At 42.1% G+C, this 14,741-nt stretch overlaps 1 protein-coding gene across 3 annotated transcripts in view; it reads right to left on the bottom strand.

Moving 5' to 3' along the window:
• Positions 1–591: 591 nt before the first annotated feature.
• The window catches only part of TECRL (trans-2,3-enoyl-CoA reductase like), a 107,618-nt gene continuing 93,468 nt past the window's right edge, over positions 592–14,741 (bottom strand). For 2 of the 3 annotated variants that reach the window (XM_054031093.1, XM_054031095.1), the window contains 5 exons: positions 14,690–14,733; positions 9,764–9,821; positions 7,499–7,584; positions 6,161–6,206; positions 592–3,067 (listed from right to left, as the gene is read on the bottom strand). In XM_054031093.1, coding sequence (XP_053887068.1) covers positions 2,940–3,067; positions 6,161–6,206; positions 7,499–7,584; positions 9,764–9,821; positions 14,690–14,733 — 362 coding nt within the window. In that variant the 3' untranslated portion in view covers positions 592–2,939. The remainder of the gene's footprint in view (positions 3,068–6,160; positions 6,207–7,498; positions 7,585–9,763; positions 9,822–14,689; positions 14,734–14,741) is intronic. The other variant, XM_054031094.1, reaches the window with a different exon arrangement.

Raw genomic sequence — 14,741 nt, 5'->3', positions numbered from 1 at the left:
TTGGCTGAGTTTCTGGCCTGATAGCTGGAAAGGAGGTGGGGGAAACTAGGGGTATATTTTGTCTTCAGAAAAAGAAGACTGAGGGGGGACCTGATAACCATCTCCACCTATGTTAAGGGCTGTTATAAAAAGGACATTCATCAATTGTTCTCCATGTCCACTGAAGCTAGGATAAGAAGTAATTGGCTTAATCTGCAGCGAGAGAGATTTAGGTTATTCATAGATTCCGAAGCCAGAAGGGACCATTGTGATCATTGAGTCTGAACTCCTGACCACAGAACTTCCCCCAAATAATTCCTAGGCCATATCTTTCAGAAAAAAAAAATCTTTAATGTAAAAGTTGCTTTCTAACTATAAGGATTGTTAAATGCTGGAATAGTTACCAAAGGAGGCTGGGAATCCTGGTCATTGGAGGTTTTTTAAAAAGGTGAGACAACCACCTGTTAGGGATAGTCTAGGTCTATTTTCTCCTGCCTCAGAGCAGGGGACCTTTTGAGATCCCTTTGAACCCTATGTTTATAAGAGTGTATCAAACACATCTTTACAAAGAATGTAATTGGAAGTTGGAACACAAAAGCATACAGCAAATACCATCTTCTAAAATAGATCTTTATTATGGGACATAATTTTAGCTAATTGGTTGCTCACAGTGATTCTGGTATATATAGGCAGCAATGAAAAAAAAATGCCAGGTGTTAACAGCTCACCGGTTTAAAAAAATATATGGGAAATTATGTATTTACATTACCAAAATTAAATGCAATTATTCTTTACATACATCATCCTTACACAGGATTTATTTGGTACGCACCATGTCACCACACGCTTCTAATCTGTTTCGGTGTAATCCGCTGCGTTTCACTGAAAGGACTAAGATATGTGCATCTCCCAGGACTTATGGGTCCACCAGAGATGTTGTCATAGGCAAAAATTCATATATGCCTTTCCCTTTCATCATTACCTTAAACAATTTTCAAGTCAACCTTTCTTATTCCTTTCTCTTTCTTACCCTCGCCATATAACCAAACTCAGTTGTTTTCTTCCTTTCCAAGTTTTTAAAACAACATATTTCACTCTACCTACCAGTCTAGCAGAATTGCTGAAACTTACAATGTGTCTTGGCTACTATTTCACTTGAATATTTATAACAGTCAACACACATAAATTGTTGCTTGTCTTGCTAACAGGATAAACACGGCAAGCCTGTAGATTAGACATTTGAAGAGGGATATGAACCCAATTTATTGGACAAATTAACTTTGTTAGAGCCCTTGAGCACAGTGCCGCTAGGCAAGAGAACAGTTTCTCTCAGAGCCTGAACTTGTCCTGCTTTGCTACTGTAGCTTGGTTCTACACTCATCACTGAAGTTTTCAGCCAGGCTTTTTAACCTGCCATGAGGATGTGAGAAGCATCTATTAAGGTGCCAAATAAATAGAATGAAGAACTGAAGATGTGGGGTTTCGTGCATCAATGCTTCAGGAGGCAACTCTGGCCCCTTTGCTCTCCAAAGCTACTACAATTCTATCATACCTTGCCTCTAAAAATTGTGTTACTCTGTACTAAAGGAGTCATTGCCCTGCAAATGAATTTACGTAGAGTTTCCAGGGATTTGAATAAAAGCCCTTCCCTTTGAAAAGAATGATGACACTCAAAAAAGAAACCAAAGAAAAAACGGACTAAGCAACTCAAACCAGGGCTTGATTTCCAAAAACAACCTCAAGATGCACGCGATGCCAAACGAGATCCATGAAGTGTTGCCCATTTGCACCAGCTGAGTACCTGTCCTGGCATGTTTGAACCAAGATCGGCCCTGAATTCTGGTGGGGATCCTCTCCCTTCCAGTAATAATTGGCATTTAGGTACAGGTTACATCTCAGGATCTCAAAGTGCTTTATAAACAGAGGATAAGTGTTAGCCTGAGATGGAAAGTCTGAGGCACTGAGAGGTTACAGACCAATTTGTGATCCCATTACTGACACTGAGTAGAAACTTACTGCACAAACAGTTCCATTAAATCTGTTGTGATTAATTCAGCATGAGTGATTTCCTCATGGCAACAGAGCACATAAATGGCAAGGTGGGCCATACTTGGGGTGACCCTAAACCTGGGACACCCAGAAGCCGGGAGGGGAAGAGAGGGATGGATCACACCATAATTGCCCTGTTTTGAGCGCTCCCCCTGGTGCTCTGGTACCAGACACAGTTGGAGACAGAATACTGGGCTAGACGGACCGTTGGTCTGACCCATTGTGATAGTGCCTATGTTCATAAGACTGGAATTAGAACTTCATTCGCCTGATACTCACTCGATCCACTTAGGCCATGCTGCCTCCTAAGACTTCTCCACCGTGCTGACTTTAAGCCAGTTTGCATCATCAAACAACTTGCCAGTAGTCAGGAATTGGTTCAGTAAAACAAAACTGCAAAGCTACCCTAATTAATACTGTATAAACCAACCCTGTTTGGTGGTACAGCTTAGAGGGATTTACACAGAACATGCTGCGTTGAATACAATTAAAGCTGTGGCATTTCCTGCAATGCAAAACACTCAGAATCTGATCTGCATGTGCTATTGAACCTTAAAGGGGCCAGCTCCTCACAGGGAGTAGAGCAGCATCACCCCACGGGCTTGAAACAGAGCAACACCCATTTACACCAGCTGCTGATTTGGCCCAACATTCACAAGACAGAGTTTCCTGTCTTCCTGATTAGCTCCATTGCACAAACTCTAATTAAATCGTATCATCTAACACAAACCGAGGGTTCAAAGCCAGATTCTGTTCACTTAATTCAAAACGCCCCATTCTGACGTTAATTGTCTGAAAATGATACTCAACAATTCTTGCCCAAGCCTTCTTTGGTTACTAAATGAAAGGGTTCATTTATTTCCAGAATCAGTTCTCAAACAGTGACTATGGGCTGCTCGTGCTTCAAGAGCTTAGAAGATGAATGGAATCATGGCTGTTTTCCTAAGCGCACCCATATTATATTTCTTCAGGTAAAGCCTGTGTTTCTTTTGGGCCCAGAGGGACATCTGGATGGCCATCAGGAAAGCAAAAATTCCAACTGCAAAGAAGAAAATGTGTGTCAACAACATTCGTATTTACCATGTTTTAAATTACATTTCTTAAGCACATCTGTATATCTTACATACCCCCATCGTTGTCTACAGCTGGGTGGGAAATGGTTTTCCCATCCTGGGAGAATTTTTGAGACCTTAACCATATTTCCTGTTTCCAATTAGGATGAAAAGTTGAAAAATCTAAAAAATGTTCATCGAAATAGAAATCGGATTGGGTCCATTGAAACATTGAGCTTTGATTTTTAACCTTTTTTACATTTTTTAAAATTCACTGTAAATTTACTTACATTTGAAACAGAAAGTTGTTTCACACCAAAATCAGAAATTTTGTTTTGCCAATGTTGAAATGGGATGTTTTGACAATTTCAAAGCTTTATTCTCTCCCCCCCCCCCCCCAATAAACAATTTCCAAATGGGAAACTCATCAAAACCAACCTTTTCCTGCAAAAAGTTTTGGTTTCTGAGAAGCATCATTTTCTGATGAAAAAATATTTCATCAAAAAATTCATGACCAGCACTATTACCATAGTATCTGCGTCCCTCACAGTCTTTTAATGTACTTATCCTCGCCATATCTCTGTAAGGTAGGGCAGGGCTATTATCCCCATTGTACAGTTGAGGAACTGATGCATCGAGAGGCTAAGTGACTTGCCCTAGGTTACACAGAAAGTCTGTGGCTGAGAGACAGCTTGTGCCCAGGTCACTCAAGTCCTAGACTAATGCCCTAAACACTGGACAATTCTGCCTTACTATTTTGAATAGCCATGTAATTTGGATGGGAACTATTCCAGGGGGAGGTTGATGTGAGCTGTTGAATTCTCTGGTTCGTTGATCGTGGATTATATTCAAATATAATTTGGGCTATTCATTCTGTGTTTCAGTTATGTCAAGGCCCTAATCCAGGAAAAATAAAATAAATAAAAAAAACCACTGCTTATTTTGAAGCATGTGAACAGACACGTGGGGTAAAATCTTGACCCTCCTGAAGTGAATGGGGATTTTGCTATTGACTTCACTGGAGCCAGGATTTCACGTGCTTGAAGCTAAGAATTCTCACCCATCAAGGGGTGTGGCAAGTTACTACCTTTCCTGCCTGAAAGGAGGAAATGTGCCTCTCTGAGGGGTGAGCTCTTGTTTTAAAGCCCTCATCCAAAGCCCACTGAAGTGAAAGAAGACAGTCACATTGACTTCAGTGGGTGCTAAATCAGGCCCTAAAGGCACAATCAGAAGGTAACATGCCAGAAAAATAAAAAGACCATTGGCATTGATAAAGGTACCTACTACCAGGCGTATAAAGTCTGAGACCTTAAGGTATGCCTAAACTGCAGTCCAAGGGGTAATTGCAACATGGGTAGACGTACCTGCACTAGCTTTACCTATGCCAGCACATCCCAAAATAATAGTGTAGCCGTGGGGGCATGGACATCGGGCTAGTAACATTTGTGCCTAAGGTTCCCGGCATGCTTGTGCTAAAGCCCAAGCATCATGTCTACACTGCTGCTTTGAGCTGCACCAGCACGGGTCTGTGTACCCATGCTGCGATCACACCACGGACTGCAGTGGAGACATACCCTAAGTGTACATCAAACAAGGTGGAAGGTATTAGAAACATTAGCACATTGTAGTGGTGGAGAGATACCATGGAGATATCCCATCTCCTAGAACTGGAAGGGACCTTGAAAGGTCATCAAGTCCAGCCCCCTACCTTCACTAGCAGGACCAAGTACCAGTGTCATGGTACACTTACGTTGCCACAAACTACACCAATCTATATGAATAGGTAGCCGCTTTGAGGAGGCTTTTGCAGGTTCATTAATCTGGCTTCCAGAAAGTGCTCCAACACAATATACTAGGCGCTAACAAGGCAAGAGAGTAGAAAGTGTTGCAAGGAAGAATACAATGAATGGAAGAAGAATTAGAACAGCACAGGGCGTCAGATGTGAACTCTCCGGCATCCTTTAGGAAAACAAAAAGCATTGCTGAGAGATGTCTGGGGTACCTCAGGGCAAGCAGGGGAAGGATAATTATCCTGCAGCTCATTCTGTTACTTGCCTCTTAACTCAATAGCACCATGACCCTCGCTACACACTCACGTCTTTCCTATAGTAACTATGTATAAAGCTGTTTGGAAAATAGTTTTGTTTACATTGTGATAATTAAAAAAAAAAATCATTTTCAGTTAGTTTGTCATGAAAATTTTCACCCAGTCTTGAAATCACTTTTATTTAAGTATCTATTTTAATTGCAAAATTGTATGTGTACCATTTCTTATTTTCTGGTAACAACAACAAAAATAAAACATGACTATTTTGGTCAGCTTAGCCATATGGGGCTAGATTTCCAGAGGAATTTAGACACCTCAAGACAGAGATAGGCCCCTAGTGGCATTTTCAAAAGATCCTATGCAGGCTTTCAATGGGAGTTAGGTGCCTACTCACTTAAGCACTTCTGAAAATCCCAAGAGGCGCCTATCTGCATTTTTAGGTGCCCTCAGTGTCTTTGGAAATCTGTTCCCTGGTGAAATTTCTTTTAAATAAAGTCCAATTAAAAACAAACAATCAGAAAACGTCATACACCTCTACCCTGATATAACGCTGTCCTCGGGAGCCAAAAAATCTTACTGCGTTATAGGTGAAACCGCGTTATATCGAACTTGCTTTGATCCACTGGAGTGCACAGCCCCGCCTTCCCGGAGCACTGCTTTACCGCATTATATCCGAATTCGTGTTATATCGCGTTATATTGGGATAGAGGTGTACTTGAAAAAATGATGAATGGTAAATGAAAAAAATTCTATAGAATTTTTTATAAAATTTCAGATTTCTATAGTTGCAAAATATTTTAAAAGAATATTTTTTCACACAAGTCACTGATGTCCAAAAAAGGCAAGTTTTCAACCACAACCACAACTGTTTTCCAAAGCTGGCACTTTGAAGAATGATGTGCTAGGGTTACAAAGAACAATTTGGTGGTGATAGTCCATCAATTATTCTTTGGGGTGGTTTTAGGTTTACAAAACTCACTTTTGCCAATAACGCATTTACATCTCATTTGCTTCCAGTTGGCGATTGTCTTACCTGGCAGTGTTTGTGTCATCACCGTAAAACTAATCCAAGACCCAATCTATATGAAGAAAGAAGAATTGTTAATCCTGTCTATGGCAAGGTTTTAACTGTACTCTGTACACAACGGCTCCCACTGCCATCCACTGGAAGCAGAGAAGGTTGGGTGTCTTTACTGCACTGCGGATAGGAGGTAGAATGAGTTGGGTGGCCGGATAAAAGGTGAGCATTCAATGCATCAGATGGGAGTGAGGGGATCATCTGCACGGGAGGCTGGGGGTGACTCTGAGGGTCAGTTGGAGCATTTGTTCTGGGAAGGAGGACGCAGAAAAGAGCTACTAGAACGATCAGAGGAATGGGAAACCTGCCTTATGAGAGGAGACTCAAAGAGCTGGACTTGTTTAGCCTAATCAAACGAAGGCTGAGGGGAGAGATGACTGCTCCCTATAAATACATCCGAGGGATAAATACCGGGGAGGAGTTATTTAAGTTAAGCGCCAATGTGGACACAAGAACAAATGCATATATACAAATGGCCATAAGAGGAGGGAAGTGCTGGAACAGCCTTCCAAGGGAAGCAGTGGGGGCAAAACACCTAACTGGCTTCAAGACCGAGCTTGATAAGTTTATGGAGGGGATGGTATGATGGGACTGCCTACAATGGCATGTGGACCACCAGTGACTGCCAGTGGCAAAAATCCCCAATGGCCAGTGATGGGACACTAGATGGACGCTACATGTGGGTGAGGGATAGCTCAGTGGTTTGAGCATTGGCCTGCTAAACCCAGGGTTGTGAGTTCAATCCTTGAGGGGGCCACTTAGGGATGTGGGGCAAAAATCAGTACTTGGTCCTGCTAGTGAAGGCAGGGGGCTGGACTCGATGACCTTTCGAGGTCCCTTCCAGCTCTATGAGATAGGATAGGTATATCTCCATATATTACAATGTATTCTTTCCCAGGTGTCCGGCTGGTGGGTCTCACCCACTTGCTCAGGGTCTAACTAATCACCACATTTGGGGTCTGTAAGGAATTTCCCCCCAAGTCTGATTGGCAGAGACCCAAGGGGGAGGGGTCCGACTTCCTCTGCAGCACGGGTCACTGGCAGATTTAAGCCAGTGTAAATGGTGGACTCTCTGTAACTTGAAGTCTTTAAATCAAGCTTTGAGGACTTTAGTACCTCAGCCAGAAGCTAGGGGTCTATTACAGGAGGGGGTGGGCGAGGTTTTGTGAGGTGTCTGGAGTTGAGGAGACTGCACTAAAGAGGAGGGATGTTCACCATGGGCACGCTTGGCGCACCCTGGGCTGTGACCTGACTGGGCTGCCCTTCCCCCACACAGAGAAGACAACAGCATACCTCGTATGTGTAGTTGGGACAGGAAACCAGTGTGAATAGCCATGTGAAGGGGTTGTAAGTTGGACTTGGAAAAGAGGCTTTATTCCCTTTGGGAAAGAAGAAAACACAAACAAACCCACAATGTAAGTACAGCAGGGATCACCGACCTCGTTGCACATACGACGGCTACCGTTTGCACCGACACACGGGAAGGAAGGAACCTCCAGAGCTACAAGCACAAGTCCCCACAGCGTGAGCTGGGGCTCCAACAGACTCCTGTGCTCTGGGGCTCAAAGGACCAATACGACACGCTGACCAGTGGGTCTCGCCTACGCCCTACAAACATGCAGAGAGACACGGCTCTCAGCATGGGACCGTTCACCGCCTCAGAGTAGAACCAGTAGGCTCACGCCTAGTGGCTGAAGTTGCCGTCAGGTGTAACCATAGGACTGACAAAACCTGCTGCCACCAGTGCTTGAGTCCTGAAAAAAGAAGTGCCAAATTCACTTCTCCACGGGAGCCCTGCTGACACCGGTCCAGATCAATTTGGCCATGGGCAGCAAACAGGGATGTGGGGGCACTATACTCCTGCCAGGACCCTTCGGCCTGTGGAGTGGTAAAAGGAGAGAAGAAGGGGGTCTGGCCATAGGGGAGGCAGGGACAGGGTGCAACAAAGTAGGAGGTTGCCGCTTCCTTTCCTGGCTGTGATGGAGACAACAGTGCAGGGCCACCCATGCAGGAGGAAGCAGGCTGGGGCACCCACATCCCTGCCCAGTGGGGAAGCCCCTGCTGTCATTCTGGTTCAGTGGGCTGGGTATGGAGGCCCTGGTGCTTTCCCCAGCCCCCTGCCCTGGGTGGGGCAGCAGCAGTAGGGAGGGGAGAGGAGCTGCAGACTGAATGCAGGGACTTTCCATGTGGAGCAGGGGCACTGGGAGGCTGTGGTACCTCTCGCTGCACTCTCCAGGCTGTGCCCTGCTCTGGCAGTGGTACCAGGCTCAGCAAATCCCGGTGCTTCCTTCAGCTCAGTATGTTCCAGCACTTATGTCCCAGGCCCCCAGTGCTAAGCCAATTTCCTCCTGTACGGGCTGTCCTGGGCATGGTCAGGAGGGGAGGCAGAAGCTGCTGGCCAAGAGTCCCCCGTTGTTGCACACGTGTTAGGACTATTGGAATCCATTCTAGGGGTCAAAAGAAGTGCTGGAAAACTGCTCAGGTGCAGCCCAGTGCTACTGGTTGGTGCTTTGAACCCGATGGGGCTCCCATGTGGGCACTAATGGCATTCAGAGGGGAAGAGTACTGGGGAGAGCTTCTCAGAGTCCATGGTAACTGCATGCCTACATCACGTAGGCCCCTTTGGAATTCCCGCCTTCTTAAAAAACAATTTTCATGTCATAGTAACAGAATTTCCCAGGAAAATAGTTAGAACTCAGAAAGAAAGTGCATTGCAGTAATAATCAAATAAAATAACAATAATACAATAAGATAATGCTATATTCCAGAACCTGACATTTTCGTTCCATTATGCTAATGTTGCTATTACAAAATGCAACGCGTGAGACTGATTCAAATACCTTTCAGCTCTCACAATGGCCATAATGTTGTTGACACTGTAATGGTATTTAGAGATGAGGTTGTGTGTATAAATAAATACGTTTATTTGTTGCTTCTACTGCACGTTGTGGCCCCTGTTAAGCACATGGTTAACTTTAAGCACATGCTTAACTGCTTTACTGCATAGAGATTGTCTTAAGCATGTGAATAAGTGGTTTCTTGAAATGGGGACTATGCTAAGAAAAACAATGATTATTGTGCAATACATGTTTCTTTCTAGAAAATGTGCTGTAGCTATAATTATTTGCCCTAAATCCAAAATGCTCTGCAAAAATGAGAGGTGTGGAGCACATTTTAACAGCATATTTCCGCACACTCCAATTTTAGAGCAGAAAACTATGCAAATTAGTTATTTTAATGTTTGTTGAATCTTCATTAAAATTAAATCCTTCATTGTCAGTCAACAGCATGTTTTAATACATTTAAACATTCCAATCAAAAGCTGAATTGTGGATATTTATAATGAAGACAAATTTGCTGCAAGCTTTAGAACAGCAATATTACAAATATCACCACATTTATTTAGCAGGTGTGATAACAATGACATGATATCTCGCTCATCTTTCTTTATTTTGTAGACAGACGTAGAGGTTACAGTATATCAGGGAAAGGTCCATAAATAAAGTGCAATTCAGTATGAAGTAAGTGGGGTGGGGGGAAAGAAAGGGGGAGACAAACCTGAGTGATTTTGCTGGACTAAAGCGACGTTGATAAAATGATTTCCAGCTTCACACATCTGCAAAACAAATTAAAGCATGGTCACTGTTACACATTTCGGATGTTACCAGATAACTGCATGACTGGTTGATTCCAGCAATAGGATTAAACTCTGCATTCAAAAGAATAGCAGAGCGTTAAAAAATATATATATATTGAGAAACCCATTCAAAGAGAAATATGTTACACTCATTGTGAGAGCCCCAAGAAGGGCTATCACACTGAAGGGGGTTCCCCCCAGGACCATACAGGGCCAAGAGTGGGCACAACCTGTGAGTCCATGACATCTTGATCCTGCCCCATGGAAGCTGATGAGAGTTCAGCCATTGTAGTGGGAGCAGAATCAGGACCTAAGCGATGAACTCCCTGTCTCACTGTCAGATATTATGCTCATTCTTCCTCCATGTTTTCAAGACCGTCTTTGTGTTGATCAAGGATCACAAAAAACATGTGCTGAATAAGTTACACAATGAAAAGAAACGGGCTAGATAATGTATTTGTCAAATATTACTCAGAAGGAATTGCTCCATGAAGGGCAGTGTGATGCAGTGAATGGATTCAATGGATCAGCCTTCAGAAAACCTGGGTTTTCTATTCTCACCTCTGCCAATGACTGGCTGTATCACTTCATCTCTCCTTGCTCTCCCCCACTTTATCTTTTCTATTTAGATTGTAAACTCTTTGGGGGCAGGGACTGTTTGTACAGCACCTAGCACAATGGGGACTCCAATCTCAATTGGGGCCTTGAACTGCTACTGCGATACAAGTACTAGTAAGCAAAATGCTGCTGTTATTGAAAACGGTGCTTTTTTTTTTTAACAGAGTTCTATTTTTTTTCTTAGCAATTTTTCTGTTTTTCACAAGAAAATATCAAAACAAAATGGATCACAATTTTCATGTCAATTTAAACTGAAATTGTTTCATATCTGTTTTTGAAAACTGAAAAATTCTCAACTTTTGAAATGTTACACCTTTACATTATTTCATATTTCTTTTAATACTCTAACTTTTACGATGGAGAAGTTTAAAAAAGTTACAGTGGTAAAGGAAAGGAAAAGGAAGGGAAAACAAACTAACAAACAAGACATTTTTATTCTGCGATATTCAGTGGCAACAAAAGAAAAAGGAGGAGAGAAGCAAAAAACCAAAAATCTGAAATTTCAAAAATGTTTCAATTTTCAAAAACCAAAAGGAAACAAAAAATTCAATTTGAAATTAAACAACATGCAAGAGTTTGCTTCATTTCATTGTGAAATTTTCCATCAAAAATTTAAAAATGTAAAAAAAAGGCATTTAAATGTGAAAAAAAATCAATTTTGAAGAAACCCCATTTTTCATCAGAAAAGTTTTTCATTGAGGCATTTTGATCAGATCTATTTAAAAGTTTAATTTTGGCTGGGTAAGAACTTCAGGATTAGACCCAGTTCTTTTTTCTGCATATTTTACCCAGGGTGAATAAAAAATGGAAAACCTCTGCACCTCAAAAATGCCAATTGATAGAAGAGGAAATTTATTCCAAAATACCATAAAAGTGGCTACAGTTGGTATATTCCAGACAAAAATAATATTTAAAAAAATACATAAGCACCCAGCCTTTTTTTCTTTTACAAAACAATACACACAAAAATTTTCAAAGTTAAAAGTAATTACATGAAACACTTTGCAAATGCAAATATGTTACACACACATGAGTGTGCAGCACCACCCATTCATAAATTATACTTAACACCTACTAATTCTGTAATCAATTGTAAGTAAAAGCAAGTTAGGGGCATTTTTGCCGGGATTCTTATTAGCTTACCTTTGATGCTGCCGCTGCCGTCAGCTGTAATTAGCTTTTATCTCCCTCTTTAAAATTTGGCTGGTAATCCTCCAAATGGAGAAGTATAGCTAAATATAAACCAGCCCTTAAGCTAATGTCTTAGAAAATGGTCACACATTGAAAATCAGAAGTTTTGCAAATTCCCAGATTTTAAATTTTTATCTCCTTAATGTGTTGTACATACATTTTTTTCATCTTAAATTTCAAATGCACCCTATGTGAAAATTTATCTCTTGGCTGACTTGCTTCTATTTCTTCAAATAGAAACAACTTTCAGAAAGGCCTGCTGAGCTCTTGAAATTACTCCATGCTGTTGTTTACCATGAATGTAGAAGCACATACTTAATACAAATCAGAGGTATCTGATAAAGACAAGCCATGAAGGAAGAAAAACAGTAGTCATATATTTTAGGACCCTTTAAAAATGACCTCAAATAGATTTTTCAGACATATTGCAATTTTAGGCTTCAGTGTCTGAGAACCTGCTAAGACTAGAAGCAAGCACTTGTATCTGGGGAGACGGCTCCCTTTTCAATGGTATAAATGCCCTGGATCTCAGACCTGAAATCTGGTCCTGTCGCTGGACTGACTGCTGTCTGCAATATTTTGCAGGAAAAAAAATTAAAAACCATTTCTTCATGCAATCAACTATAAAAGATGAGAAAAAGAATATTCCACTTAAGTTGGACTGCTTTTACTAAGTTGTTACTTTGGGTAAGTACTATTTTTATTGTTAACATAAACTGCAATTGTAATCCATTTCCACTGACTCTGAGATACAGACTGCTATAGTCGTGATGGCAGTAAGATATTGCATGCATCACTGGATTAATACACAATCCCCTGGAGACACAACACACTAAGTTAAGCACTTACTGCTTTTAGCCTCAGGGTTTCAGTGACTACATGAAGTTCTTTCTTCACATAAGTATACTGTCTGTCTTTGCTAGAAAACTGGTTGGAAATTTTTCAATGCGATTTTTATTGTTGAAAAATGCTGATTCATCGAAACCAAAGCTTTCCATGAGAAAAGTTTCCACAAAACTTTTGTCAGGAAGGTTTCTCAGGTACAGGATGGAACTTCTGGTCAAACCTGGGGGTTAGAGCACTTACCTGGGCTAGAGAAGACCCAGTTTCAAATCCCTACTCCCCATTAGGAAGAGCAGGAAATTGAAGTTAGGACTCCTGTGTGCCCGGTGAGTGCCTTAACTTCCCGCCTGTTCTTGTCTCTGTGTTTGTTTACGGACTTTTCTGTGGGAAAAAATGGAAAGGTCTTGATTTTATCTCCCTGAGGGTAGGTCTACACTTACCCGGTAGTTCAGCGGCGAGCGATTGAACTTCTGGGTTCGACTTATCGCGTCTTGTCTGGACAAGATAAGTCGAACCCGGAAGTGCTCGCCGTCAACTGCGGTACTCCAGATAGACGACAGGAGTACCGCGGAGTCGACGGGGGAGCCTGCCTGCTGTGTGTGGACCGAGGTAAGTTCGAACTAAGGTACTTCGAACTTCAGCTACGTTATTCACGTAGCTGAAGTTGCGTACCTTAGTTCGAATTAGGGGGTTAGTGTAGACCTGGCCTGAGGAACAGACAATATTCTGAAATCTCAAAGATTTTCAATGGATGGGAAAACTATTTCCTCTCCGGCTCTACTTCGCTAGCCTGGATCTGGTCAGGAAAACGTGGGCTGTAGGGGAGTGTCCAGGATCTGAACACTGCCAAAATTGTGATCTTAATGGCTCCGATTCAGAGAAGCATTTACACATCTACTTAATGTTAAGTACATGCTGAAGCACTTCCTAGATTAGGTGGCTTTCCAGGATCAGTCTAAATCAGTCAGACTCCTCTTTTCCTGTTGCAGCTGTGGACTCCCGCCCACACGCATGTGGCCTGATTTTCAAAGGGGATAAGCACATTTAGCTGCCTATGATTTTGATGGTATTTGTGAATACTCAGCGCTTTTGAATAGGAGACCAGTGGGACAGAAAATAAGCTTCCAAGAGCGTTCTTCTGTTTAACTAGATCCCCAGTGCTCCTGCTGTGATAATCAAAGCATCATATTCAACTTTCTCAGAGTTCTACGCTCTCACACTAGTGCATTCATATACATCCCTGGACCCTCCGTCTCACTTAGTAGACACTAATATATGGACCCGCTATGCTAGTACGTATGGGTTCAACTGTACAGTCAGATATACATGTACAGTTCCCATTAACTTCAATGGGAGATGTACGGCTGTATTTGAGGAAAGAACTGGGCTCTGTGTTAACTCCTGGCTCCTAGAAGCTTTTCTCCTGGAGAGACCTCAGCACTTTAATCCCGTTCTCCTAAATCACTGTATTTGTGAGTGGATGAGACCCAGAGGAGAAAAATCATCAGCTCAGAAATCTGTAATTCGGAATTTTAGCCCCCCATGGGGCGCAGATCTAATGCTATGCTACAAAACCAGCCCCCGTGACATGATCTCCTTCCTGTTGTGATTACAGAGCACAGGCCTTTCTTTCTGATTTGCCAAAGTAGCTGCACTGAGATATTTCTACTCTGTAAAAATAGCACCCAAGCACATAAATACTGGGAAGATGGCAGCCCCGTCAATGGAAAAACAAGGTGAAGAAACAAACCTTCGCCATTCTTCATCCATAGATGCACATATTTTTTTTAAAAATCTGTTGCCAGGTGATAGCAGGCATGTTATTTAGGGAAGACAACTTTATTGAAAAGCCAGGATGGGATATATTCAGCATTTGAGAAATGATGGTAAGTGATAGCAATTGCCTAAATCTTCAACTTTGGACGTAATTCTGCATTATCATGATGATGTAACACTTAAGGATCTAAGACAGGGAACAGGGCCCCAACACAGCAGGCAATACACACACAAATAACATAAGGACTGTTCCTGCCCCAGAAAGCTCAATAGCGCCATTAACATTAATAAGACGAGTGACATGCTGAAGGTCTGCAAGACCAGGCATTAATCTTCACTCACACAAGGTTATTCCTCTTGACAAATCATGAGTCTGTTTTATCCCATAAGCATCCTTAATACTTTATTTGAGTACGTACCAGAAAAGCGAGGGCAGCAAAAATAACTTGCCTGTTGCCAAATGCTAGAAAA

The sequence above is a fragment of the Malaclemys terrapin genome, chromosome 5, assembly GCF_027887155.1.
Source record: "Malaclemys terrapin pileata isolate rMalTer1 chromosome 5, rMalTer1.hap1, whole genome shotgun sequence".
Classification (NCBI taxonomy): Eukaryota; Metazoa; Chordata; order Testudines; family Emydidae; genus Malaclemys; species Malaclemys terrapin.
This window is presented reverse-complemented; position numbering and strand designations above follow the sequence as displayed.